This window comes from Amphiprion ocellaris, chromosome 23 (genome assembly GCF_022539595.1).
Source record: "Amphiprion ocellaris isolate individual 3 ecotype Okinawa chromosome 23, ASM2253959v1, whole genome shotgun sequence".
In the NCBI taxonomy this organism is placed as follows: Eukaryota; Metazoa; Chordata; class Actinopteri; family Pomacentridae; genus Amphiprion; species Amphiprion ocellaris.
Genome location: NC_072788.1, coordinates 13,875,842 through 13,902,625, shown reverse-complemented (window position 1 = coordinate 13,902,625; position 26,784 = coordinate 13,875,842). Strand labels below are relative to the sequence as shown.

At 40.8% G+C, this 26,784-nt stretch overlaps 2 protein-coding genes across 9 annotated transcripts; both read left to right on the top strand.

Annotated features, from left to right (window-relative positions):
- The first annotated feature begins 784 nt into the window (after positions 1 to 784).
- LOC111575353 (copper chaperone for superoxide dismutase) lies at positions 785 to 12,944 on the top strand. The gene is made up of 8 exons (XM_023280412.3): positions 785 to 928; positions 1,180 to 1,252; positions 4,489 to 4,626; positions 5,512 to 5,686; positions 7,393 to 7,453; positions 7,893 to 7,970; positions 8,918 to 9,021; positions 11,220 to 12,944. The coding sequence occupies exons 1-8, from the start codon at positions 794 to 796 to the stop codon at positions 11,377 to 11,379; spliced, it is 924 nt and encodes a 307-aa protein (XP_023136180.3). The 5' UTR covers positions 785 to 793; the 3' UTR covers positions 11,380 to 12,944.
- Positions 12,326 to 26,784, top strand: rbm14b (RNA binding motif protein 14b). Of its 8 annotated transcripts, none has more exons than XR_008600526.1 (6): positions 15,112 to 15,583; positions 18,295 to 18,647; positions 19,009 to 20,080; positions 20,420 to 23,041; positions 23,497 to 23,622; positions 24,937 to 26,784. XR_008600526.1 is itself a non-coding variant. In XM_055007526.1 (4 exons), the coding sequence occupies exons 2-4, from the start codon at positions 18,299 to 18,301 to the stop codon at positions 20,739 to 20,741; spliced, it is 1,743 nt and encodes a 580-aa protein (XP_054863501.1). In that variant the 5' UTR covers positions 12,326 to 12,467; positions 18,295 to 18,298; the 3' UTR covers positions 20,742 to 26,784. The 8 variants fall into 8 exon arrangements, 4 of the variants coding, with proteins under 4 accessions (XP_054863501.1, XP_054863499.1, XP_054863502.1 ...); XR_008600524.1 differs by having other exon boundaries at positions 24,416 to 26,784; XR_008600525.1 differs by having other exon boundaries at positions 20,420 to 23,622.

The following is a 26,784-nucleotide window of genomic DNA, read 5'->3' as shown; positions in this document are numbered from 1 at the left end:
AAAAATGACAGGTTCAGATTCCTCCTTTTTTTTCTACATCTTTTTAGTATATGCTTATCAGCATTATCACATATTTTTACACCCAGTGTATCAAGTAACTAGCAATTGATGGACTATAAAAGTACCATCAGTAGCTAGCAGTGATGTACTAGCGTTATAAAATTTTGAGCATCAAACACTTCATTTCCTGCACTCTGTTGAATTTTTATGCTGTATTTTATGTCTTTTCTGCATCAATTTATAGTCTAAATTCAAGAGAATGCAGCAACTGAAATCTTTATGCTTAATGCTTCCCTTCCAAGGTTCAAAGAAATCTATACCCATATATGAGCTACTTGTACCTTACATTGGGGTATCGATTTTGTGCCACTTCGTACTTCAGAAGCATATAATTGCTCAACTTATTAGAAACTCTGCATATTGATCAACCTACTTAGTAAAGTTGAACTTAGCTCCACATTGACAAACTACAAGATTACAAGTGCAGCAAATGATATGATATGTAACACTAACAGGGTCTGATGCTGCATTATTAGGCCTACTTTTATTTTTTGGTTTGTATGTAGTTTGGGTATTGCTACTGTACTTAGACAAAACAAAACAATATTACTTTTACTTTGATAACAATTCACATACATTATTTTTGTGAGGATTTAAATAAGAGTAAATTAAAAAAGACTTTTTTTCCCCCTCAAATGAACTCTAAAGCTTAAGCCAAACAGCAAGCTGCAGTAACACGCGCCCGACACCTGGCGGCGGCAACGTGCGTCAACGTCACTCTGACCTCACAAACATGGCGGCGGCCGTTATCAAGTCCAGTATGTTCGCTTCCGTTTCTAGAAAATTGGGACGTTTTCTGTTTAGTTCGGCTTTTGTCGTTCAGGCGGTGACGCGCGACAGTAAAATGGACTCGGAGAGACCCACGAAGGTTTGACACCCATTCAATTACGCTTTAAATTCGTGTTTTGTGGTGTCGCGACATAGTTTTACCCGAATAACATTATGAAAACAAACAGGACTCCTTTAGCTGCTGTTGTGATGCTGTGTAACTGACAGCTAAAATGATTATCCTCCGTGTCAGCCTACTGCGCAGTTATATAACGGACTAACTTCACACCACGGTTACAGATATTTTATCCATCAGCTACAGGTGTTAAATGTCTGCTCCCTCCTCCACAGCTGGAGTTTGCAGTTCAGATGACATGTGAAAGCTGTGCGCAGAAAGTCAGAGCTGCTCTGGAAGGAAAACCAGGTGAGAAAGAGTTTAACATGTTGTCATCAGCTCTGTAAAAGCAGAGGTTTCTCTGCCTGCCTTTAATGAATGTTTACGTCCTCTGAAACGGTGACTTGTGACAGTCAGTGTGCTGAATAAAAGTGCTCTAATTTGTGGTGTTTGACACAGCAAAGGGGCATGACACAGCACATTATGTCAGTGAGCGTTTATCTGCCTCTTGTTTGTTCCTGACCTCTGTTCATGCATTCCAGTTTGTTATTTACACTCTAGCACAGTTTCACAGGGAATATTTAGAGTAAAATCGATGTGGTTTACATTGAAATGCAAGTAGCAACAAGTGATATGTTTGAGAGAGTTTAATTAAAATACAAAATAATAATTATTATATTATTCTAATTTTCTAAAATGTTTCCTAAGCTCACTAGATATGTAATTTTGTACAAATTATAAATGGAAACAGTACATTTCTGCTTAATTCATTCCAGTTGAATGGTAAGATTAGTGGTTGACCAATATTGACTTTTCAGTGGCAAAGCCAATATTATGATGCTGCTTTTTGTACGTTGAATACAACAATTTAATCATAATATCAAATAAGATACAAAATTGCTCATTAGGTTCCTTGAGTAGACCTGCAGTGCAATTTTACTTGACATAAAAATACTTCAACTAAATGAATATTGATTCTAAATTGCCTGTAGGTGTGAATGTGAGTGAGATTGGTTTGTCTGTATGTGTAGTAGGGCTGCAACTAACGATGAATCGTCTGAGCATGATACGTCATCAAAAGTGGACGTGAGCGCACAATGCAACAGAAATCACCGTCCAAGCGGAGTGCTGAACATGGACGGACATCCATGCTGCATCATACATATATATGCACGATACAGTACGGACATCCGCGCTGTATCACAAACGTGGATGTCTGCGCTGTATTGTACATATATAGTATATTATGCATATACTGTATATGTACAATGCAGCACGGATGTCCGTCTGTTTTCCGCGCTCCACTCAGACGGTGATTGCTGTTGCATTGTGTGCTCACTTCCGCTTTTGATGACGTACTGTGCTCAGATGATTCATCGATTCGTCATTAGTTGCAGCCCTAATATGTAGCCCTGCAACAGACTGGTGACCTGTCCAGGGTGTCCCCTGCCTTCGCCCCAAGTCAGCTGGGATAGACTCCAGCCCCCCCGCTACCCTAATGAGGATTAAGCGGTGTATAGATAATGGATGGATGGATAAATGAATATTGAGTGGTAATTAAAAAACTGAACTTGTAAAACAAACAGTAACTAAGAGGCCAATGAACAATAAAATTGAAGTGCAGTTAACAAAAAGCAGCAGATAGCAGCACCTCCGACTACTGCACACTAAACATATTGATGTCTGACATTGTGGTGAGCCTATTTCGTCACTTTATATTGCCAACTCATTGTGCTCAGCTGTGGTTGATGGATTTATCATTGCTCAAAATGATCTATTAGCTGTAATAGCAATCCAGGCCCCAGCAGCTGGTATCATAATTGCAACAGGTGATTACTTCCGTTGCCAGTTATTCTGTTGATTATGTTCTTGATTAATTCATTATTTATTAGGTCTGCAAAATGTCAGAAAATGGTGGAAAATGTCACAGAAGAGGAAAAAAACCCAGAAAATGTTCAAATTTAAAAAGCTGGAGTAAGAGAATTTTGACTTTTTCTTAAAAAATTGCACTAATTGGCCGATGCTGATCAGGTTAAAATGGAATTTTAGCAGTCTGATTAATTGGTTTATTATGAGTTTAGATAATATAACTTGGGGCAAGCATTCAAATATGAGTGAATATGAAGGATAATGTTTCAAGTCACAGAGAAATCATCATTCAGTTGAGTATTAAATTGGGTGTCAGCGGAGCAATTTTTTTCAGATTAATTCGTTTTACAAAACCAACAAACTACAAACAGCTTTTACGCTCGACACAGTGAACAAAACTTATAACTGGTAACAAAGTTTATAATTGTTTCCACATCACATTTAAGAAATTATTGGGAAAACTCAGAGATTTGACATTATCAAAACCTCTACCCACTCAAAAACAGCTGATACGTGGGTGCAGATTTCATTAGAACAGAGTGGACATGTTTGCAGGGGGCTGGTGGGTTCTCCCCTAGGAAAATTTTAGCATCGAACACTTCATCTCCTTCATTCTAGTGAATTATTATGCACCAATGTGTGCCTTTTCTGCATCAATTTATGATAGAAGTATCTCTATTTATATAAAGGAAAACCCAAAATTCAAGCAACCAGCTCCAGTTCTGAGTGTAATGAAATATATTGCAGTAGGGCTGTTAGGCATTCTGTATTGCTCCCAAATATTTATTCTCCTGTAGATCAACTTTTCTCATTTAATATCATCCCTGCTAAGTCAACACACACTCTTTTCTGTCTTTTGTTTGGCAAAGTGACCTATTTAAACATGTATGTGGACCCTATTCACATTGATCATAAACTAATGAATTTTCATCAATCTATAAATCTAGCAACTTTAGTCTCTCGTGTGTTTCAGCAAAATTTCTGCTCATGTTCAGTTCTTTCCGCTTATTCAGAATACACCTACAACACACATACAACACACATATATCTGTATTTTAGGAGAATCCTTTGGAATCATGGACATCACAACTATTATTTAAGCTGATAGAAACATAACCAATTAGAAAACATCACAGAGTGACTTGAGACATTTTAAGAAAAACATGTCCTAATATCAGACTGGTTATCAACTTGCCTGCGTACAGCACACAGTTCCAGATGGGAGGAGGACATGCTGTGCTGCTGCTGACTACATCACAACACTGTGTGTGTGTGGTTAGCATACTTATGCTTGCCAGTAAAGATTTAGTGGTTGTATGAGTTTGTTATTCACATTTATAATCAGAAAAAAGACCCACCGCTGTCAGAGGCACTCTTGCTTGTTTTTTCTTTAATGTTTGTATTGGAATTGCAAATGCACGTCATAAATATTGGTTCCCCATGAAAAACCCATGACAAAATCAGAATTATTTAATTTGCAGTGACAGAATCAAAGAATCAAATAAAAGCAGCAAATAGTCACATTTAGGAAGATGAAAACTGAAAATTAAACAATTAAATTGTTCTTGATTGCTGGCTTAAATGACTGACTTCTTGTCACGTTGTCTGTTCATGTCACTGTGTGCGTTTATTTGTCTTCATCTGATGATAATGTCACCTGGTCGATGTGTTTGCAGGAGTGAAGTCGGTCAGCATTGATGTCAGTAAGGAGGCGGTGCTGGTGGAATCTGCCCTGACCAGTGTAGAAGTGCAGGCTCTGATAGAGAGCACCGGACGCAGGGCCGTGCTGAAGGGCATCGGAGCATCAGAGCAAGGTGAGTACAATAGGTCAGGCCAGATTTCTGGTCTTTTTAAAATATGTTTTAATCATATATTTCAAACTACAATATGTTAAAATTCATTAAGATGTTTAGCAGCCTTAAAAAAAAGATATGTGTGATTTGGTCTTTGGTAAACAAGAAGCTTTTATAGATAAAGTCTTGTATTTCTGTTTAAAGCACAATATATGTAATCATGATAAATGATCCTCAGCTAATTTTTTAAGTAGTCTGCTAAAATTACAGCTATTGAGCTTCCTGATTCACAAAAGTGCTTTATAATTAGGGCTTAAATGCAGCTTCATTTGTTGAGTTACTAGTGCCTGTCACACATATCAATAAAATGCACACTAGGGATCCAATCACAGGTTGACAGCTCTAAGTAAAGGTGTAATTGCACTTCTTTAGGGCACAGCAGGATTTGGAGGTGGTCAGAGGCGTACTGTCAGTGATGCAGTGTGTAATGTGAATGTAAATGCACTCCTGACCACACTGGAGAGAAGCAAAGCCAACTTTGTAGAACATGTCTAGCGCGGCTAATCCCTCAAACACAGCGTGATATGGTTGAATCGCCCCTGCCTGACAGACAAGGATTTGAAGTCTGCATATAAAAATAGCTCTCACACTCTGCCTCTCTTTGCTATATGTCTGCATATTTTTATTTTCAGCTCACGGTTACCCCACGGAGAAAATCTGATGTGAAATTCGAAACATGGTCTGATCACAGGCAGTCACCCGAGATGAATTTCGAATGCATTCTTATTCCATTTGTGAATTGCTGTCTGTCTTTCTCAGGTCTTGATCACAGCCTGGATGCATGTGTGTATGTATGTGTGTGTGATGTTAACGTACAAGTTGCACATCTGTGTATTTTCATGACAGATTTCGGTGCGGCCGTGGCTATGTTGGCGGGTGTGGGATCGATTCAGGGGGTGGTGCGTTTCCTGCAGCTGTCTGAAGAGCGTTGTCTGATTGATGGGACCATTGATGGGTTGGAGCCAGGGCCCCACGGCCTCCATGTCCACACCCTGGGGGATCTCACACTGGATTGCCTCAGGTGGAACTGGTGTATCATAGAAATTCATCAGGCAAGAGTGCCCTGTTGAGTATTGAACCTTTGATGCACAACATGGGTCAAGAGATACCCATTTTCCATTGAATATGGGTCATTTTTGACCCATGTTGTGCATCAAAGGGTTAAGGAGATAGACAGTCTGGCCTGCTTAAAATGAGCATCCGCTGTGTAGATGTACTGTGTTTCAATACCCTGGAATCAGGAGGTTTAATATGCAGAAAGTGTAAAAAAAACACCATATCTTGGCCTACATATGCATATGATCCTGTAACCAGACAAAAAATGACAGCATTTATGGCGTAGAGATCAAAGGCTGCTCCAATTATAGCCCTTAAAACTGTGCCGCATACACTTACAGGTTTGTGTCACGGCCATCAGTTTTGATCATTTCATCTTTGTCCCTTAGGAATAATATATACTGTAATACCCATGAGCCTCAGTTTCCATTGCTGAGGAGAAGAAGGCACAAATCAGAGCTGTAATAGCTGTTTTAATGAAAACGCTTCACTGTAGTTGTTGTATTAATGTAAAATTGATCCAGAAGTCAAAAGTGAGGCGATTTGGGTGTTGTTCCTGGCTCAGGATGGTGACACACATGACAGTAAACATGATTGCTCCTCATACAGTGAAGACAATAAGTCAGCGTTACCTTATTTGACACAATGCTATAGCTTTTATTGATATTTCTAGCAATATTATTAGGAACATTGTCTGTAATGCTTGAGGAAATGAAACCCCATTCAACAAAAAACAAATGTATATACTTTTTACTATCAAATCCTGTCATTTTGGCAGTAGTTTTAATGTCTTTGGTGGAAGCGCCAAAAATTCCTTTATGCGAGAAAATCCCTATATTAATTATGCTACGAGAACAACATCTAATTTTAAGCTACCATTTGCAATTAGTGGTGAGAATAACAGAATTTCGAGCTTAGTATTGCGGTGCTTCTAAATGAAATGAATCTTGGGAGCCATAGTTAACTTCTCTTTTATTTTTTATGTACAGAGGCTTGTGCCTTTGACTTTTTAACAAAGAACCAGATTTTTTTTTTTTTTTTTTTAGATTTTTTTTGGCCTTCTATTTAGCCTTTATTATAGTAGACAGTGGAGAGAGAGAGACAGGAAACGTGGGGAGAAGAGTGGGAGAAAGACATGCAGTAAATGGCCATAGGTCGGACTCAAACCATGACTGCTGTGTTGGGGATTATAGCCCCTTTTTATGGGTCAACCAGTTGAGCTACAGGGGTGCCCACAACCAGACATGTCAATGACAAAAACATAAAGTCCTCGACTTACTGTTACTGTTTTTCTGACCTTTGACATAATGACATTTAAGCAAATATGGGTCAAAAACAAGAGTGACTGTGGTTTCAGGAATAGAATAGAAAAGCCACTTTTATTGTCAACCAGAACATACACTAGCTGGTGCATATTTGAACGAAATTTCGTTGGATTAATTTCATTCAAATCTGCACCAGCTAGTGTATGGAGGAAGTATATAAATTTAAAACTCCACCCCAAAAAAAAAAATCTTATCATAAAAACTTTTCATAACATAGACGCCTATCTTTCCTACTTACAGCACACACAATTAAACATACACTGTTGAATGTTATCTGAAATAGCATCACAAAATAACTTGTTTTACTCATATTTGATTGAAATTCACATTTCTTCTTTTTCTGCAGTTGTGGAGAGCATTATAACCCCTTTGGGAGACAACATGGCGGTCCAGGGGACTCTGAAAGGGTACAGTCATGTCTCTTCTTTATAGCCCTATAAATTTACTCTCTGTGCAGTCATTCATTTTAATAAGTCTGAAGCCTACTTGTTTGATGCTGTAGATCGGCTGTGCCAGAATTTTTGGAGTTAGAAAAGCAAAACATAAAGAAAAGAAAACAGATTGTCGTATCATAAACTCTGACAGGGCCTCTCCTGAGATGTAGTAAGAGTCAAACCCAAGAAGTGATATCCCTCTCAGATTACCAGAATTGTCCCACCGGAGCCATTTTGAGCTGTTCTGCTCCAGGTGCTAAATTTTCAGTAGAGAGTGTGAAAAAGCTGCAGCTCTTGAGTTTCCTGGCTTCCATGCTGTGTACTCCTTGTGTATTTAATTTTATAGTTCTGTGTTGTTGGTGTTTGTATTGTGTGGTTGAGTATAATTTTCACTTGCAGTATTGTTGTACAGCATGCAGGTGATCTGGGAAATATTGTCGCCGGACCAGATGGCAGAGCCTCATTTAGGCTAGAGGACAGTCAACTTAAGGTAACACAAACACACACAAATACACAGGCCTTGTTCACACCTGACATTAACATGTGTCTTGGGTGATGTGATCACAATTGGACAGCGGTAAGTGTGTCAGTTCACACCTGGCAAGTAAAATGTGTCATTCTTTAACTCTGAAGTCCAAGCAGTTTACTCACTGTGGGCTCATTTTTTACTGCAGTATAAAATCTTGCACTTTTATGGAAACCACGCAACCAAGGGTAAAAGAGAGAACCCAAAAATCTCTTTTGTGTAGTATGGCACAGTTATAATGTCAAAAAACATGTAAAAGGAAAAAATGAAAGTTGAAAACCTGGTATCCACATACATAACATTGTGCCCACAAGTGTTACGTACACTGGAAAAAGGGCAACTCTACATATTGTAGATATTTTACTTCTTAAATGTTAATTTGTTTCTATACTTGTCTCCAGTCTGCTCGGTGCAAGCACACTTTGCACAGTTCAGCTGAATTTTTTCGTATGACTGTTGGTCACAGCTGAGTCATTAATGGCATTACAGTTGCACAGAGGATCGCAGAATTTAATACATTTTCTTTTTATTTTACAAATTCTGATTAAATTTTCTAGCAAAACAGCACACAACAAAGGAGTAGTTCAAAAACTATTGAAAAGTTGAAAATCCACCAGTGTTGTTTTTGCATTTGATAAATGGTATAATTTTGATGATTTTGTAAAAAAACAGACAACATCCTCTGCAAATGAGTGTGTATTATCGCTAATGCAGAGAACCTCAGTCTGGTCTGTGTCCATTCAGTGTGGGCCAGGACACATTCGCTGCTGAAAAATGTGGCCCTTTGTGTCCAGTCAGACCTCAATGCATCTCCACTTCATTCTCACCTGTATTTAAAGCCGATCATTTGTTGTAAGTAGTAAGCCACAGCAAATAGAGCCTAATACCGTACCTTCATGTCCTCGCTGCAGGTCTGGGATGTGATTGGTCGATCACTGGTGGTGGATGCAGGAGAGGACGATCTGGGTCGAGGTGGTCACCCTCTCTCCAAACAGACTGGAAACTCTGGTGAAAGGTGAGCATGAAGGAGCCGTGTGTTACAGAGACAACCTAAGATGGAAGCTGAGAGAGAGTTTGGTGTTCATCTAATTCATGGATTTATTTATATTTTACAGCACATTAACTTAGTAACACAAACGCACTCCATCCATGATTAGTCTTTAGGATGTAGTTTGTGATGATGTTGTGTCAGACTTGTTCACTCAGTGTCTATAAAAGAGTGAGTGCTAGTCTGCCATTGTGTAAATCTTTACATATACAGATTCTGAAAATATTAACATTTAAGGAATTATCTTTCTACAAGACATTATGAAAAGCCTGAAACTTCTTAAGAAAAGTAAATTCATAGATGGATTATGTTACCTGATAAAAATGACCACCTCCTACCTCCTCTGAGGAAGACCACAGATGTATTTGAAACATGTCAGCAAGATAAAACCCATCTTTTCCTTACTTAGTTGTTGATTAAAAAGTAACGCTATTCAAAAGTAAGTTCAATTTCAACAACAGTATGCCTCAGTTTTTCATTTACACATTGCAACTTACAGATCACAGCGTCTACAAAGGAACAAAACATTTAGTCACAGGTATCTTGAACTGAACGTTATAGTGTTACTTTAAAAAACAAGACAAAATATTACACAAATGAGACACAAAATGACAAAAGCAAGAAGCAAAATTACAAAAAATGAGCCAAACAACATGAAACAAAACAAAAAAGTGACAAAAGTTACAAAGCGACAAAAAAAAGGCAAACAAGACAAAATGACAAAAGCGTGAAACAATACGACAAAAACAATATACATAACGAATAAAGCAAAACAGGAAATGACAAAAATGAGATAAAAAAAACACGTGAGGCAAAAAGGAAACACAAAATGACAATTGATAAAAATGCTAAAAATCTGACAAAAAAAACAAGACAAAATATTACAAAAATGAGACACAAAATGACAAAGGAACAATGAGCAATATAATATTTTATGTTATGATCAAAACAACTTGTCATGGCCTAGAAATTATTTTAAAGTAGTTATACAAATTTACAAATTGCAGTTAATGTCTTCTCTGTAATTTTTTACACTTTTTCCCGTGGGCTGCATGTTTGACAGCCCTGCCATTGACCTTTCTACTGTCTTTATTCTGGCTTAATATAGCTTCTAAAACAGAGAATTGAAGACAGTTTAGTAACATTGCCATGCTGTTTGGTGCAATTAACATTAATAGCTGTGTTGTAATTAATCCATGCTATTATTACGGTCTTATGATCATTATGGGTTGTTTTTCATCAGTAATTATTCTTATTGATCAACTAATTATTTCTTCTGTCAAATGTTAGAAAATTGTGTATTAAGAGCATCAAAAACCCAAGTTAATATATTCTATTTGCTCTTGTCCAAAACTCTGGTTTACTGTTAACCAGCATCACATTTGACAATATGAATGAATGCAAATATTGCTTAAAAATTATGTAAACGGTTAACTTAAAAAATCATTGCGGATCCTTTTTGTCACTAATTGATTAATCTGCATATCATTTCTGCTCTATGCAGCCCTATTCTGTGCCAGTAATCCCCTCAGTTTAATTTCCTTACGAGCAGGCTTCTTAGCTGTTGCTTGATTGAGCAAGTAAATGGTTGATTTTTCCCTGTCAAAATAAATATATACAAGTTGTTAAAAAGGTAGAGTTGCAAATAATTTGATAAATAGTTCTTCTTAACCTTAATTTTACCTAATAGTCCAATGGAGATGAAAAAATCTAGCAGCTGTCCAAACTGGCATCGTATTAAAATGCATACACATCCACAGTTGCACAAAAACACATCTTCTTAAGAAAAACAACCACGTCTCCTTCACAATATTTTTTATGATGCCCTTAAATTCACCATTAGATAAAAATATGTCTAATTTTACATATTTCTCCAGATTATGCAATGTACAAGATGCATAAAAGCAAAACGCAGTTCAAATAAACCGACCACTTAAGAGGTTCAGAAATAACTGAAATGACACCTTGACTAAAAAGTTGACACCGTGTAAATGGAGCTTGAGTCAAGACTGCTTTGTCAACTTCAACTGTCAAGAATACATTTTGATGCTTCATATATTTAAAATAATGTAGATAAATAAATATGTGAAAACTGTGAATAGAGCTTGTCATGGAACAAAACCGGTCTGGACGATGTACATATTTTCACTCTCTCTCCTCTTCAGGTTGGCCTGTGGGATCATCGCCCGATCAGCAGGCCTTTTCCAAAATCCCAAACAGATCTGTGCCTGTGACGGGGTCACGCTATGGGAGGAGAGAGACCGGCCAATAGCTGGGAAAGGTCGCAGCAAAGCTAACCTAGAGACACCGGCAGCACACCTCTGAACCTCAGACACAAACACTGGTGGCAGCTTGAGCGGAGAGAGCGTGTTGAAGAGAAACCAAGAGGACGTTTGTCGACAGAGGGTCAGAGCTGAAGCTAAGGAGACGCTGAGAGCACTGAGGAATAGGTTTCCTGACAGCTGGACTGATGACCAAATGCCTTTAACTTCTTGAAATTTTTCTTTATGATAAAATCAAATGCTCTTACACACACAGTGTCCTCTGAGCGTTTTAAATGCACTAAAGCAGGCAGGGATTTTGTAAAAGTCACCTCTGATAAGCTAGATGATTGTGTTCTAAACTGACGCTCATGAGATTTGATGTTTTCTGTTTTACCTGTGCGACGCTGACACAAACACACTTCATTTTAATATGAAAATGTCCAAGGTAATTACACACAAACATAGCAGTGCTACTCTTATCACCTAACTCGGTGTTTGCCAACTTGATATAACTGCACACAAAGCAGTTCTTCTACAGTTATCTGATGATACGGTACATGGAAACATTTTTAGTCCAGATTAGATGGAAAACAGGATTTGTTAAAAGATATTTCCACATATTAGAGTTTTAATTAGTGTCAGAAAATGGTGAGACAAAGAACTTGATCAAGTTCACTGTCACATAGACTAATAACCATCTGGCAGAGATGTTGCTACTAACCTGTGTCAAATTAAACTCCAATTTTTGTAAAGAGGACAGCTAGCGCAGAAAAACAAACTACATAGCAAAATAAAAGTAATCGATAAATGTCGTTGGCCACATGATGGATCATGACTTTCCAGACTTGCATGAGTTGATGTTACTTTGAAAAGTTCAGAACACATGAAGGGAACTTGCACCATCTTTAACTGCATTTGTATCAACAAAACTCCTCCTTCAATTTGTTCATCTTTAATCCATAAGGTGGTGTGAGCGACTCGGGTAAGAGATTAAAAAGAGCTCAGGAGGGAGAGTCAAATTCCATCTGCAGTGAAAGGGCAAGAGGAGGAGGCCTTGACGGATTGTGTGCTCTTCTGTTTTTCAACATGGGGTTGGAGTGTGGAGTTCCTTCGACTGCTGCTGCAGCCAACTTAAAGCCGTACAGTGAGGTGAACTGATAATTTTTTGTCATTTTCCTCCTTCCCTCTCTGACCTTTTACCTACTGCCACTCAGCATATTTTCCTTCTTGGTGAAGACATCAATATTGGGACATGGTGTGTGCTGCGTTGGCCATGTGAAAGCGGGGTGTAGCAAATTTTGCATTGATTTTCCAAAGTGAGCATCTATCTTGTTCTGCTGATGGCTGAATAAGCTTTATTGAATTTCCCCCCCAGATGTTCAGTCGGTGTCCTTTTCCATTTCGGTGCCTGGGCTGCGAATGTGACTTGATGGCTGCAAATGATTGCTTTTATTGTCAATAATATAGAGAGGATTTTTTTTAAAATGGAGAATTCCAGAATTCAGATATATTTAATATCCAGTAATGTAGTAGAGAGAAAAGCAGCATTTTTAGTATCTCTGCTTCAGTCTTTTGCTTGTCGTCTGTTGCATCGTGTCATTTGAATTAAACTGCGTTTTAAGGTGACATTTTATAATCACTGGGCACACTATCTGATTGTTATCCTTTAAAGCTGCACTTGAAGTAGACGCAATGGTCAAGAATTTATTCCCAGTTGGACAACTCGATAACCTTCTATACAGTTGTTAAAGTTTAAACCACGCTAGTGAAAAAAGCTACATATCTCAGACCGTTTTTATTTTTGTTGAGGGGTATTTTAGCTGGTGTTATGAGTCTGCAGTTACAGGACAACACTTGTTGGACTCTTATCTGTCGCAGGAGCGCTACCTGCCAAATTTACGAACTGCTGAAGTGCTGGACTTTTAAATTGTTTTAAAGGTTTATTCTACCCAAAATGCTACTTTCTGCTCAAGTACTTATAATTTTGAAGGCTTATTCCACCCAGTTTGTACTTTCTGTCCAACTGCTTGTAGTTCTAAAGGTTTATTCCACATTAAATACAACCTATAGTTTTAAAGTTTTCTTTCACTCAAAATACTACGTTCTATCCAAGTACATGTAGTTTTAAAGGTTAATTCCATCCAAAGTACTACTTTCCATCCAAGCACTTATAGTTTGAAAGTCTTATTTCATTGCATGTATAACTTATCATTTTGAAGGTCTGTCCAACCCAAAATACAACTTACAGCTTTAAAGGTCTGCTCCACCTTAAAATATTACTTTCTGTCCAAGTATAATACTTGGAGTTTTCAAGGTTTACTCCGCCCAAAATACAACTTCTAGTTTTAAAGGGTTCTTCCACATAAAATACAACTTATAATTTAAAGGTTTCTTCCACCTAAAATACTACTCCCCTCTCAAGTACTTATAATTTTAAAGGATTATTCCACCCAATAAGTACTTTTTGTCCAAATAGTTATAGTTTAAAAAGTTTATTCGACATAAAATACTAGTTTGTATCCAAGTACTTACAGTGTTAAAAATTTATTCTGCCCAAAATACAACTTAGAGTATTGAAGGCTTCTTCTACTGAAAATGCTACTTCTATCCAAGTGCTTATAGTTTAAAAGGTTTATTCCACATAAAATGCTACTTTCTATCAAGTACTTAGTTTTCGAGATTTCTTCTATTCAACATACTACTTTTAAGTATGTACAGTTTTACAGGTTAATTTCACCTAAAATTCTACTTTCTGCTCAAGTACTTACAATTTTGAAGGTTTATTCCACATAAAATATAACCTATAGTTTTAAATGTTTCTTCCACTGAAAATACTACTTCTATCCAAATACTTATAGTTTAAAGGGGGTATTCCAAATAAAATAATACTTTCTATCTAGTACTTAGTTTAAAAGGTTTCTTCTTCCCAAAAAACAACTTATAGTTTTAAAGGTTTCTTCTACTGACAATACTGCTTCAATCCAAGTATTTGTAGTCTTAAAGGTTACTTTCACCTAAAATTCTACTTTCTGCTCAATAATATTAAAGGCTTATTTCACCTAATTAGTACTACTGTCAAAGTACTTATAGTTTGAAAGGTTTATTCCACATAAAATACTACTCCCTGTTCAAGTACTTATAAATTTAAAGGCTTATTCCACCCAGTAAGTACTATTTGTCCAAGTACTTATAGTTTAAAATGTTTATTCCACATGAAATACTACTTTATATCCAAGTACTTAAAGTTTCAAAGGTTTATTCTGCCCAAAATGCAACTTTCTGTTCAAATACTTATAATTTTACAGGCTTGTTCTACCCAACATACAACTTATAGTTTAAAGGTTTCTTCTACTGAAAATACTACGTCTATTCAAGTCTTAAAAGTTTTTTCCACCCTATTAGTACTTTCTGCCCAAATACTTATAGTTTGAAAGGTTTATTCTAGATAAAATACAACCTATAGTTTTAAAGCTTTCTGTCATTCAAAATACTACTTTCCATCCAAGTACTTATAGTTTGAAAGGTTTATTTCACCACACATACAATTTATCATTTTGAAGGTTCATTCCACCTGAAATTCTAATGTCCAAGCACTTTTTAAAAGGTTTATTCCGTTCAAATTATACTTCCTACTAGTTTTGTTACACCCAAGACTTTTATGTTTTGGTTGTGTTTGTGGCCTGGAAAAGTTATCTCACCTTTGTCTCAAAACAAAACAAAACAAAACAAAACAAAACAAAACAAAACAAAACAAAACAAAACACAAAAAACAAAAAACAAAAAACAAAACAAAACAAAAAACAAAAAACAAGGGCCCCTAGAATTGCAGTCCTCTCACTTGCTACTGAATGTAGCTGATTAGAGTGACTTGATCACACAAAACCCACATCAGCTTTTAATTTACAACATGCACTGTCCCCTGTGGTTAAGCTAAAACAACAACAAAAAAAGACAAGTGTCACATTTTTTCATTGGCACCTAATGAGCTTTTTAATTGAACTCGCTCACTTGTTGCTCGTCCCTTTGGAGCAGAGGGGGCCCTTTGAGGTGGCCTTTATTAATGCAGCTTCTGTAATAAGTGAAGCAGGCTTATGAGGGGTCTTTGTGAGTGTGCTTGAGTCACTTCATGTGTTGCTTTTGTGAGCAGCATCCTCCTGGTTGCAGCAGCAGCAGCAGCAGCCCTCCCCCTCTGCAGCCTCTCCAGCAGAATGCCCGACGTTCAAACGGAAGCAGGCGCTACCATTTTGAAATACAGCACCGCTTAGGTAAGATGGTAGATCCTTTTATTTAATCGCCTTTTCTGCAGCATTATTCTCATCCGAGCCGCATGGGAGGTAATTAAATCGATTCGTCTTAAAGCTCGACTGTTTACCACTGCTGTGTATTTAGCGATCACCACTATTAGACGATGTGGTTGCTCAGGAATCACTCGGTGTTTCACTGTATTCATTCCTGTGCTGAGAGGGAAGAGAAAAAAAAATGTGTGATTCTCGTTGCATTGTGTCGATCTCCTATTGAGGAGCATATTTTTGAATTAGGCATTAAGTGTCTGTTTATTAGTCGCTGTGTCGTTTACTACAGTAAGTGTGTTTAATTCGACTTCATGCCTGTTTTCGCATCGGGACTTGTTTTAGCTGAAACGAGCATCCCGTGTGTCCGATCGCATTTTACCGCATGTTTCTTCCGTCCGAGCAACTTAACTCGTCTTTTGTGTTTTTCGCTTGTGAACGAGTCAGATCGTTTGGAAATGTGTTGACTCAGCGCCGTGCTGCGTCATCAGAAAACCAGCTTCCCCCTCCTGGTTGTGCCTCGGATGAACCCAGTGTTAATGCAGCAGCCATATGTAACCGGGGTACACACTTTGAACACGCACCGTGGAGCTGTTAACATGCATCTCTTTGAGCGTGTTTTCTCTCATCAGCCGGATGTGTGCGTTTCATTCAGTCAGGACCAGCTCACTGGAGCCTTAACCAAAAAATAGAAATGTCATCCTCTGGTGTCATGTTCCTCTTTGCCCTTTGATTTATAGCCGGCCATAAAAGTTGCTTAGGAGGAAGCAAGGTGTTGCCCAACCTGTAGAAACTCTCTTAACTGATTTAGCAATCGCTAAGGAAGGGAATTGGGAAATTCAAGGCACCCTTTTGTATTATAAAAAGCCTTTTAGTCCTCACTTTACACCGATCAGCCAAAACATTAAATGCTATCTAAATATTAGTGACCTGTCTAATATTGTGTAGGCCCCTCTCATGCTGCCACAGCAGCTGCAACCCATCAGGGTATGTACACGAAACCTCTGGTGAGTGGCACCAGGATGTTGTCCAGACATACCCCACAGCTGCCCAGTTGCACTGGGATCTGGGGAGTTAGGAGGCCGACTTAATGTTTTGAGCCCTTGGTTGTGTTTCTCGAGCTGTTGTAGATTTAGAGACTGCTGAGGAAGAGAATTGGAAATTTAAGGCACCCTTTTGTCCTCACCGTACATTGATCAGCCACAACATTAAAAACAGTTTGAAGGTTGGCTCAGTACTTGTTCCTCGAGCTTTCTGAGCAGTTTTTGCGCTGTGACAATGGGCATTGTCCTGCTGTCTAAGACTGGTGCTATTAGGGGTCAACAATTATCTGACTGGCTGATATTCTTCAATTTTCCAATAATCTGTATTGCTTTTTTGTTTTTTGTTTTTTTTTGTTTCTTAAAGCTAATTCCCAATACAATAAATGTATTTAGAAATGGGGTACTGATGCAGCTGCTTCTCCCTATATGTTGTCTCCACTTTGGGTTTATATATATATATATATATATATATATATATATATATATATATATATATATATATATATATATAAAGAAAAGGATACATAAACAAAGCCATTTCAACAGAGAAATCAGAATTTGTGTAATTCTAAATTTTTGACATGACATTTTTGGACATTTTTACAACACATATATACCAGTTACCTGTTTTGATTACTAGTAATCAGTACTGGCCCACAGTTGCCATGACGAAGTATGTTCAGTCTGCAGTATTGTTTAGGTAGATGGTGCGTGGTAAAGTAACATCGACATGAATGCCAGGACTCAAGGTCTCCCAGCAGAATGCAGCATTGTAACAAGATGATCAATGCCATTCTTTTCTCCTGTCAGTGGTTTAACTATTGCGGCAGATCGGTGTAAATGCAGTGTGAAATGATGAACAGTGCCCTCCCTTGAAGTTACAAAATGCTCTGTTTGCCTGTCTGTCTCCGATGTGTGAGGGTGACTCATAGCTGCATGGATAATCACAGTCTGCTCTCAAGTGCAGAAGAGGTTCTCTCTGTGAAACCTTGAAAATCGTCTTCAAACTGCCTTTGTTTCATTTTTATATTTATACATATATATAGATGCACATCTGTCATTCACTCACACAATTTTTCCTGCCTTGTTCTGATCTGACTTTATCTCACCTCAGTGGGCAGTTCACAGGCAAATGTGTGGTCTCTGTGGTTTTTAATATGCAAAATTTGAATGTGACGACTCATTCATGCCCACGGGTTTGTTATTCGGAGTAATTGTATAAACGTTTCTTCAATTCATAAGTTCCAGTGTTTGTTTTTGTATTTGAGTCATAGCTTCTTACATATGTTGTTTGTGTGCTTATTATCTTCAGGCTTTTGGTTTATATCACTGTACAATAAATAGAGGTTTCCGGTCAGAGTTTTAATACAAAATTCAGCTCCTCTCTCCCACAGACATTTCTAAGCTTTGAAAAAAATACAATAAAAAGCTGGATCGACTGTTTGCCTGTGTACTGCAGTCCACCCCTCTATTCAGATAATTGCACTCTAGCAGCTGCTTCTCCTTGTAAGACTGATATAAAGCTGAAGGTGTTCCTTTGTGTTCACTCAGTCACTGTTACATGTAGGACAGCTAATCGCTGTACTGTGTCCTTTCACTTATCTCAACAACAGTCAAGCGCATGACTCCTGTGTTTCTCTGCAGCGCCATGGACAAAAGCCACACAGTAAAGCTCTTTGTGGGCAACCTGGCCTTGGACACCACCCAAGAGGAGCTGTCAGCCATCTTTGAACCTTATGGCCAGGTGGTCAGCTGCAGTGTTCTGCGACAGTTTGCCTTCGTGCATCTGCAGGGCGAGGGTGCTGCAGAGCGTGCCATCCGGGAGCTCAATGGGCGAGAGTTTCGCGGTCGCAATTTGGTGGTCGAGGAATCGAGGGGAAGGCCATTGCACTCCACCAAGGTGTTTGTGGGTAATCTAAGTGGGATGTGCACCACTGAAGACCTGCAGCAGCTTTTTCAGACATTTGGGAAAGTACTCGAGTGTGACAAAGTCAAAGGTAAGCAAAGAGCTAAGTGATATTTCAGTTGTTTTAAAATGCTCCAGTCACATCACTTCCACACTGAGTTTGATTCTGTTAAATTGTGGAGCTATATTGTGTATAGCTGAGTTCTACAGGTAAGGGATTGCAATTTACAGTCTTATTCCACTTGTTGAATTGATGTGTGTTTGCAAAAGCTCTCACCACAAGACATGTTAAGATAAAACAGTGCAAAGTTCAGTGTGTAAAGCAATATAACGTCCCTGTTGGACAAGGTGGTGTCCTGTGGCACAATTCTTACTTTCTCATAGAAGTAATAAGTAAATGACTGTGGCGATGCCACTGTGATCCTAATTGTTGTCCCTGCGCTCAATGACAGCCAGGCATTCCTCTTCTGCAGGCTACGCCTTCGTTCACATGGAAAACAAGGAAGATGCGCTTCAGGCCATCGAGGCCCTGCATGGCACCTCCTTCAAGGGCCGCCCACTGTCTGTAGAGCTGTCGAAGGTCCAGCCCAGCAAACAGGTACCTACTGGGAAAATCCCATGTGTGAACTGTGGGAAGCAGGGCCACTATGCTGGAGAATGCCCTGTGGGGAAGCCTTCTCTGGAGCAGTACCAGAGTCAGGCGGCAGTCCTGGCTGCTGCTGCCGCCGCAGCCGCCGGCCTTCCTCTACAAGTCCAGCAAAGTGTGCACAATTCAGTCTACAACACCTCCACCTTTGATCCCACGTACGCAGCTCTCACAGGGATCACCACTGGCACACGCACTGATGGGAACCCGGTGAATCCAGCTGTTTATGGTGCCCTTGCCAGCCAGGTTTATGGTGCCAATGTTGCCAATCAGCTTTACGGAACGGTGGCCAATCAGGCAGCTCTCACATCAGGCGCCGCACAGGTATACAGCTCGATGACGCCCAATATCTATGGCCAGGTGGCTGCATCTCCTGCTGCCGCAGCTGCTGCCGCTGCTGCCGCTGCTGCTTACACGACTCCAGTTTACACCCCAGCGGTGGCCAACCCTCCTGTCTACCTGGCTGCTGCTCCTGGAATAGAAATGCCAACAGCAGCGGCTGCAGTCAATCCTGCCTACTCTGTAGCTCCAGCAATTTATGGTGCTGCCACACCAGCCTACGCTCATATAAGCGCCATGGGAGCAGCGGACCCTACTACGGCCCTCTTTGAGGCTGCCAGACAGGCACATTATTTTGCCCAGGGCCAGCAGGTTGTGGCTGAGCAGCAGTCAGTGGCTGCTGCTGCTGCAGCAGCAGCGGCGGCAAAGTCTGGTGAGAGGGACCGTAGTCCCCTACGGAGGTCAGCCCCTCTGTTACCAGACCCTGTGATGAAGCCGTTTATGTACCAGAGGGCCAAACCACGCAGACCGCTGCTCCCCACACCAGCTGGCAGAGCAGCTGAAGAGGCGGTGGAGGCTGCAGAGGACCCCATGGCCAGGTAGGAAAAGAGCTTTGATTCAGTTTCACATCAGTTATGCAGCATCACTAAAACATTCCCAGAGAGTTTTGAGTGTCAGTTTCTCTACAACTATACTTTTAAATAATTTACCATTAGGAATTGGATTTTGCAGATTTTTGGTTGTGCTCACACAGCCTTGTTGGCACATCTCTCATGGCTGATGATGCTTTTTTAAATTTTTTTTTGCATGTTTAGCACTCATTTGTTACTTGCCACGTGCCTCCATAAATGCTCTTACTGTCCCTTTTCCTACCCAAACCCTCTTCTCCTCACCTCAACCCATGCTTCTCTATCTCCATCCTTCCTCCTCTCTCTCAGGTACTACGCTGAGTACTACCAGCAGCTGCAGCAGTACCCCCAGTTCCAGTACGCCTATCCACCACCAAGCACAGTGACAGCCATCCCTGGCATGCCGGGAGTGTCGGCTGTGCCAGCAGTTCCAGCGGTAACTGCGATGTCAGCCCAGCCGGTCGCTACGTTGGACGCCCTCAGGCCAGTGGTCCCCACCGCTGCGGCAGTGGCAGCCGCCATGGCTGCGCCCAGGGTGTATGAGCCGCCGTTGCCGCCGCCCACGCGCAAGGAGGCCATCCTCCGCCGCCCCGAACTCTCCCTTCACACGCCTGAGCCCCCCTTCCGATAGTCGCACACAACTCTCTGCCCCCTCCTCCCTCTTTGCCCTGAACCCTCTCCCCCATTCTCTCCCACCCCAAACTTGACCACCTTACAGCAGCTGTATGTATGTATGTGTGTATGTGTGTATGTATGTGTGGGGGTTGGGGTTTTAAAGTGGGGGCTCCTGGGTTTATTAGCCTGCTTTACAAGGGACTTGATCGGCTAACCTTGGTCCAGTTTGCGTACACACAGTGCAGCCATGAAAAGAAGGCTCTTATCTGTTGTATGGGCATTCTTTATGCTTCTCAGTTTTACTTTTTTATTGTGCCAGTCTCACACTTGTGCCAGTATTAGACTGACCAGGTCAGTTGTTTCATATGCCTTTATTTCTGCAACCCAGTTATGATTTTCTAAGGCCAAAACTACGATAAACCACATCAGCCATTCTCTGTAGGCCTAGATGATCAGTTAGGGCAGCTAATTTGAAACCTTTTTTGCCTTATGTTGAAGAGTTTGTATTGTAATCAGATGGGAGGTCAGATTAACACATATTGTGTACTGGCTGCATTGCATAGTGTCCAACAGAACCAAGGTTGATGTGTGTTGGGGGATGTTTGTCTTGAGTGTGATGTGGATGTAGTATGTGTGAGATGTGCGGGCTCTTGACCTTGCAGCGCACAAACGCAGCAGCTAAGACTGCGCCTTGCTGAAAAAAAACGTAAAGCACACATATACGTACTGTAATGTATGTTTGGATCTCTCCTTGACCCTTTTTTTCTGAATCCCTTCCCCACCTTTACTCTAACCACAACACTGAAAGACACTGCTTCACCTCTCTTTCTCTTTCTAACTACAGCTGCCTACCTCTTCAGTGTAGATTCTGTTCTGTTCTATTCTATTCTATTCCACACTTTCCACCGAGTCAGCAGTTCCTGCTCCTTGTAAAGATACAGGGTCAGCAGTTTAGAGAGGGAGGAGCCAGATTTCAATGACTTTTGTAGATAGTCTGTATTAAGTCCTCCTTCATGTTCAGAGGCCTTTTTTAAAATAGTTTGTGTTTTGTTTGTTTTATCGTAGTTTACATATGATGTAAAGTCAGCCTGGGATGTAACGAATTGTAAATGGAGAAAACCCATGTGTGACTACTGAATGAGCTGTTTACAAAGGATCTTTAAACTGCATCCTATTGGAAAACATAATGATATGTGACAAGCTCAATTATGTGCCTATAAGCCTTGAGTGAAGTGCATTAAGTGGAGGGATCTCCCATTTTAAGTGCTTTTGTCATTACTTTTTAATCATTTCAATGGAGGTAACAGGAGCCCTCCAGAGCTTAGTATCCAGAAGGCTATGAGCAGCGAAGCTTTCTCTTAGACTTGCGCTCCTGTAGTAGATTAGTTTCATATCATATGGTTTTCAAAAAAGCCACAATCTGAGCCTCACAGGTTCGCATTTAGCCGCTGGTTTTAAAGCAGAAATGACAGTGAGAGCACCAATGAAGTGAGAGATGGGGCAGTGTCTTCTAGTTGCCCCAAATGTCATCCTTTTATCTAAATACCAGACCTGCTTTAGATTGTAATTGCAAAAACACTTTTGTGTCACTTTTTAATTTAGTTGTTGGATTTTATAGGTGGGGTTTGCAACGTCCAGATAGTTGGGATAGAGCTTAAAAAAATACTGGACATGTACTTTCCACATGCATGACCTTGTCCTGAGTCGCAAACTCCACACATACAGTTCTGCAATTACTGAAAACAATCACTAAAGCGTTTTTTTTTTTTTGCAACTACTATTTGACAGCGGTCTGATGCACACACAGACAGACCCTCTGAAATCACCTTACTGCCTCGTTGTTTCCCCTCCTTCCCTTCCCTCCCCTCCTGTGGTTTTTAGTGGTTAAGTGACTTTTGCATCTCACAGTGTAATCTTTCTGTGTCGTATATACAAACACATACCAGTTGCATCCTTTGTAGAAATATGTGGTTTGCGAAATGTCTTGTTTGCCATGTTTCAGACCGTATTTTTTAGAGAAGTATTTTAATTTTGCCTTTTTTTTAAAGAAAAGACAAAAGATAAGTTTAAAAAAAAAATCAGCATGCTTTTTATTGAGAATATGTATACTATAAACCTTATTATAATAAAGAATGTTTGGCTGACTACTGTGGTAAAAGAAAGCAAAGGGTTTGGACATTTCCCCTTCTTCTTTTTTATGTTGTTCTTCTCCACTATCTGTTTCTCTTGTGTAAAATGACCACCAGACCCATTTGACTGGGGACCCAGGGGGAGACAGGTGTAGATGCTGGCCCAGCTTTGCTCTCTTTGGTCTGGGTAAGTGCGGGTTGGTGCTCCTTTCTCTCTCCAGCCTCTCAAACCCTGAAAACCAAAATATATTTGAAGGGGTTTGCATTTGACCAAATGCATTTCAGTATTTAATTCTGGCAAGACATGCTTGTTGCGGTCCTTTCTCTAATTGATTTTCATGCAGAAGCGACATTATACACACAGTGAAATTACATTGAGAGCTGGGGAGAGGCACACAGATAGAATGGCCTGGGTGCATTTTGATCTGTGGAGCAGTCCTGTTCCTGGGGTTGATGGGTGTACGTCTGGTCTGGTCTGGTCTGGTCTCTCCCTGCTGCACCAAATTCTCCCTCTCCGTGTGTCTCTATGTCCACTCTACTCTCAGACCTGCATGTGTGATAATCTGTAACTCTGCCGCAAAAAAAAAAAAAAAAAAGCCCCTCGACAGTCCAGCTCTGAACTAACTATCTCAACTGAATTAGGTCACCGTGCCACCTGGAACGGCCAGCGTGCAGCCGTGCGTGAGCGTGGCAGCGTGAGCCATGGGGACGCCTTTTAGCGCGACGCCACCGCAGTGGGAACTTGTTCTCTCTCTCTTCACCACCAAGGTAAATGAAAAACAGCAAAAACAACAACAACAAAAAAAATCATAAAAGCACTGACCTCTCCTCTCCCCACCTGCCGCCCCCTCCTTTGACTGTGTCTTGCCCAAACACTCCTCCCCCTTTCCTGTCCCCTGCCATCACCTCGTCCCCCTCTCTCCCCCTCACCACACCCCAATCCGTAACTCCTCCTCTGCTGCAATGGCAGTGCCACACCTTTATAGCCTTGGGGCTTCTCCTTCGGTGGGGGTGGTGGGCAGGGGGGGGTGGGGGTTAGGACCCCTCCACAAGACTGAGTCCTGTCTCGCATCAGCACACAAGGTGACCGGCGGTGTCTGAGTTAGTGAATGAAAGGTGTGATGGACGGATGGATGTGTGTGTGTGTGTGTGTGTGTTAAAGAGAGCGTAAATGTGTTAGAAGCTTCTTTTTTGGGTGGTATTTCATTGATTGGTGAGGCTTGGCATATGCCGTGGACAAACCCCCACCCTTCCCCTGCCCGCTAGTCAGCTCCTCTCCACCGCCGTATTCGCCGCCCTCACCCCCTTCACCCTCCATCCCTCCTTCCCTATCCCTCCCTTCTTTCCTCCCCCTCCCTGACCCCGCCCTACTGTCCCTATGCGCCTCTCCTCTCCGCCGTTCACACACACACACACAACACACACACACAGCGCTTTTTTTTTTTTCCCGCCGCCACCGCCGCCGCCACCTTGGATCTGGGTTCGTGGCTCTGGCTCGGACTCAACACTTCCCAGAACCACCCACCTGACCCAAACTCCCCATCCTCCTTTGTTACCGTAGAGGCCTGGGCGTGCCAATGGACAGTGTATGTGTGGTGGCCTGCCGCCGGACTCAGTAACATGACACAGAGAGACTTCAGGGTTGGACGAGTCGCTTTGCTAAAACTGTTGAATGCTGGGTTTGCACCACATGGCTGTGGAAGGGATCTTTCCCAAAAGAACTTAGCCCCATTAAGTGATAAACTGACCCCAGACTATAAGGGTTTCGCTCCCCTTTGGGTCCCTCACAGCCTGTGTGCCAATCAGAAACGTCCTATAAGATAGGCCTAGGTATGAGGCCAGTCTGACCTGTAGATTCTCATCAATCTCAGGATTCCTATAGGACTTTTCTGGTAGGGCAGCTCTGTTTCTCTCATGCTGGGATCAGCTGGACTGGCTGGATATGTGCTCTGATTGACTTGTATGTGCTCTTACCTGTTAAACTGTCCCTGTGCTGAGACAGAGAGCTTAGTCCTTACACACAATCGCACACTTCCTGGCTTTCAGTATGTCACACGAGTTGTCTGGCATTTGCTCTGACAGCTGCGAGATGGAATCGAGACAAAGATGGCGCTGCCTTCTGTCTGCCTAACAAACAAAGGGAAGGAAAAAAGGAGGTGGAGAGGAAAGAATAGATGAGTTGATTACAAGGTGAGTTGGTAGGATCCTTCGTCCAAAGCTGCTCCCTAACCTCACCTTCCTGATCTTGGAGGACCCTATTATTAACACCACTGGGAATTTTATTCTAAAAAGACTGTTTTCATTTGGTTGTAGTGTCCAAAGTGTGTCCTAATAATATGGCTTTGATGCTGAGGTGTGAGTATCATGGATGCACTTGATCTTTTACTGCTGAAGTGCAAAAATTCATCAAAACTGATTTTCCAGTTATGTACATCTATACATTTTTGTATATTTTAAAAGCCATACATTATATGCTATCTTAGATAAAGTGTGACTACAGGCCAGTTTTACTACAACAATGCAGCTGCTGAATGAATAGAAAAGCACTGACTGACTCCCCTCTCAGCCTCCATGATCAGGGCGCACGATGCTCCAATTTTCTCCCTCCAGCCACCTCATCCTTCCCACTATCCCAACTCCTCACTAAAGGCTTCTTCTGGCGCTTGCGAGTCTGGGCTTCCAGTGCTTGGGTGAATGCAGCCACGCACGCATCTCTTAAACTCCCCCCCCCCGCTCTGAATTCACAGTCGCGCTGTATTGACAGGCAAAGCTTGCTGCAGCCTCCTCCCTACTTCCACTTCCTCACCCAAACTGCCCCTGCCTTCTGTGGTTTGGACAGCCGAAGAACTCAGACACTCTCTATACGCACACGTCTCTGTATTGTGTTGTTTTTAATGGGATTGTGCAGGTTAAATCTGTTCTTCTGCGGCAGATATCAGCTGAGATGTACAATCTGGAAGCCACTCCAGTTAAGTTTGAGCACAACACCTATAGACCATATTGCCTTTCAGTTTGCAAGGTGAATTTCAGCAGGTTTAGTTAATGAGCCCATGATCTCGTAGTTCTTCTCGCACAATTTAGATATGAATCACAGACATCGCAAGATGCCCAACTTTTATTTAAATCAGTAGTTTTACCTCAGACATTACCTCATTTAGAGTGGACAGACACAGTATGAACACCTGCAGAATGCAATGCAGCTCAATGTAATATTACCTGGTTTATTTACTCGAGGAGCTCACAGTGTTGAGTAAATGGTGATAAAGCACATCAATTTTGGATATTTTTTTTTAAAAAGTGCATTATGAAGTGGTGGTGCATTGGCTTGCTTTACATTATGAGGTGTTCATGTTATTCTGTCCACCCCCTGTCTGTATATGTTTCATAGCCACCATGAGCCAAGTGTGTCTTTTTCCACCATCCATTTCTTTATCAGAAGTCACATAGTGGTACAGTGTTTACAGAGATCAGCCGTTCAGCTCCCTCTCCTCAGTAGTCGTACAGGAATGATGGTAACCGTAAATAGTCACACAGTAGCTAAGCTTCTTCATGTAGGTTAATGGACCAAGCTTAGTGTAGTTACATTTAATGCTTGATTAATTATAACATAAATCACTCTAGTTTCCAAAGACATCAGGGGTGACTGAATAATGTGTCATCTCCAGAGGATAGCAATCTGGATCCGCTCATTTCAAAGGAATTTGTTCCGACACAAAGCTGAATGAGGGGATTTTAGTTGATGAATGTTAGATCAAATGTTTGCGTCGACATGTTTACTGTGAATGACAAATCCTGATATAAACGCAAATTATATTGTACGGTTGTGTATGCGTATACATGTATATATGCCTTTTCACGTGTATTTCTAAAAATGTTGACGCATTTTTTTTCAATCTGCATGAAAATCATGAATAAATCCTTGTTTTCTCA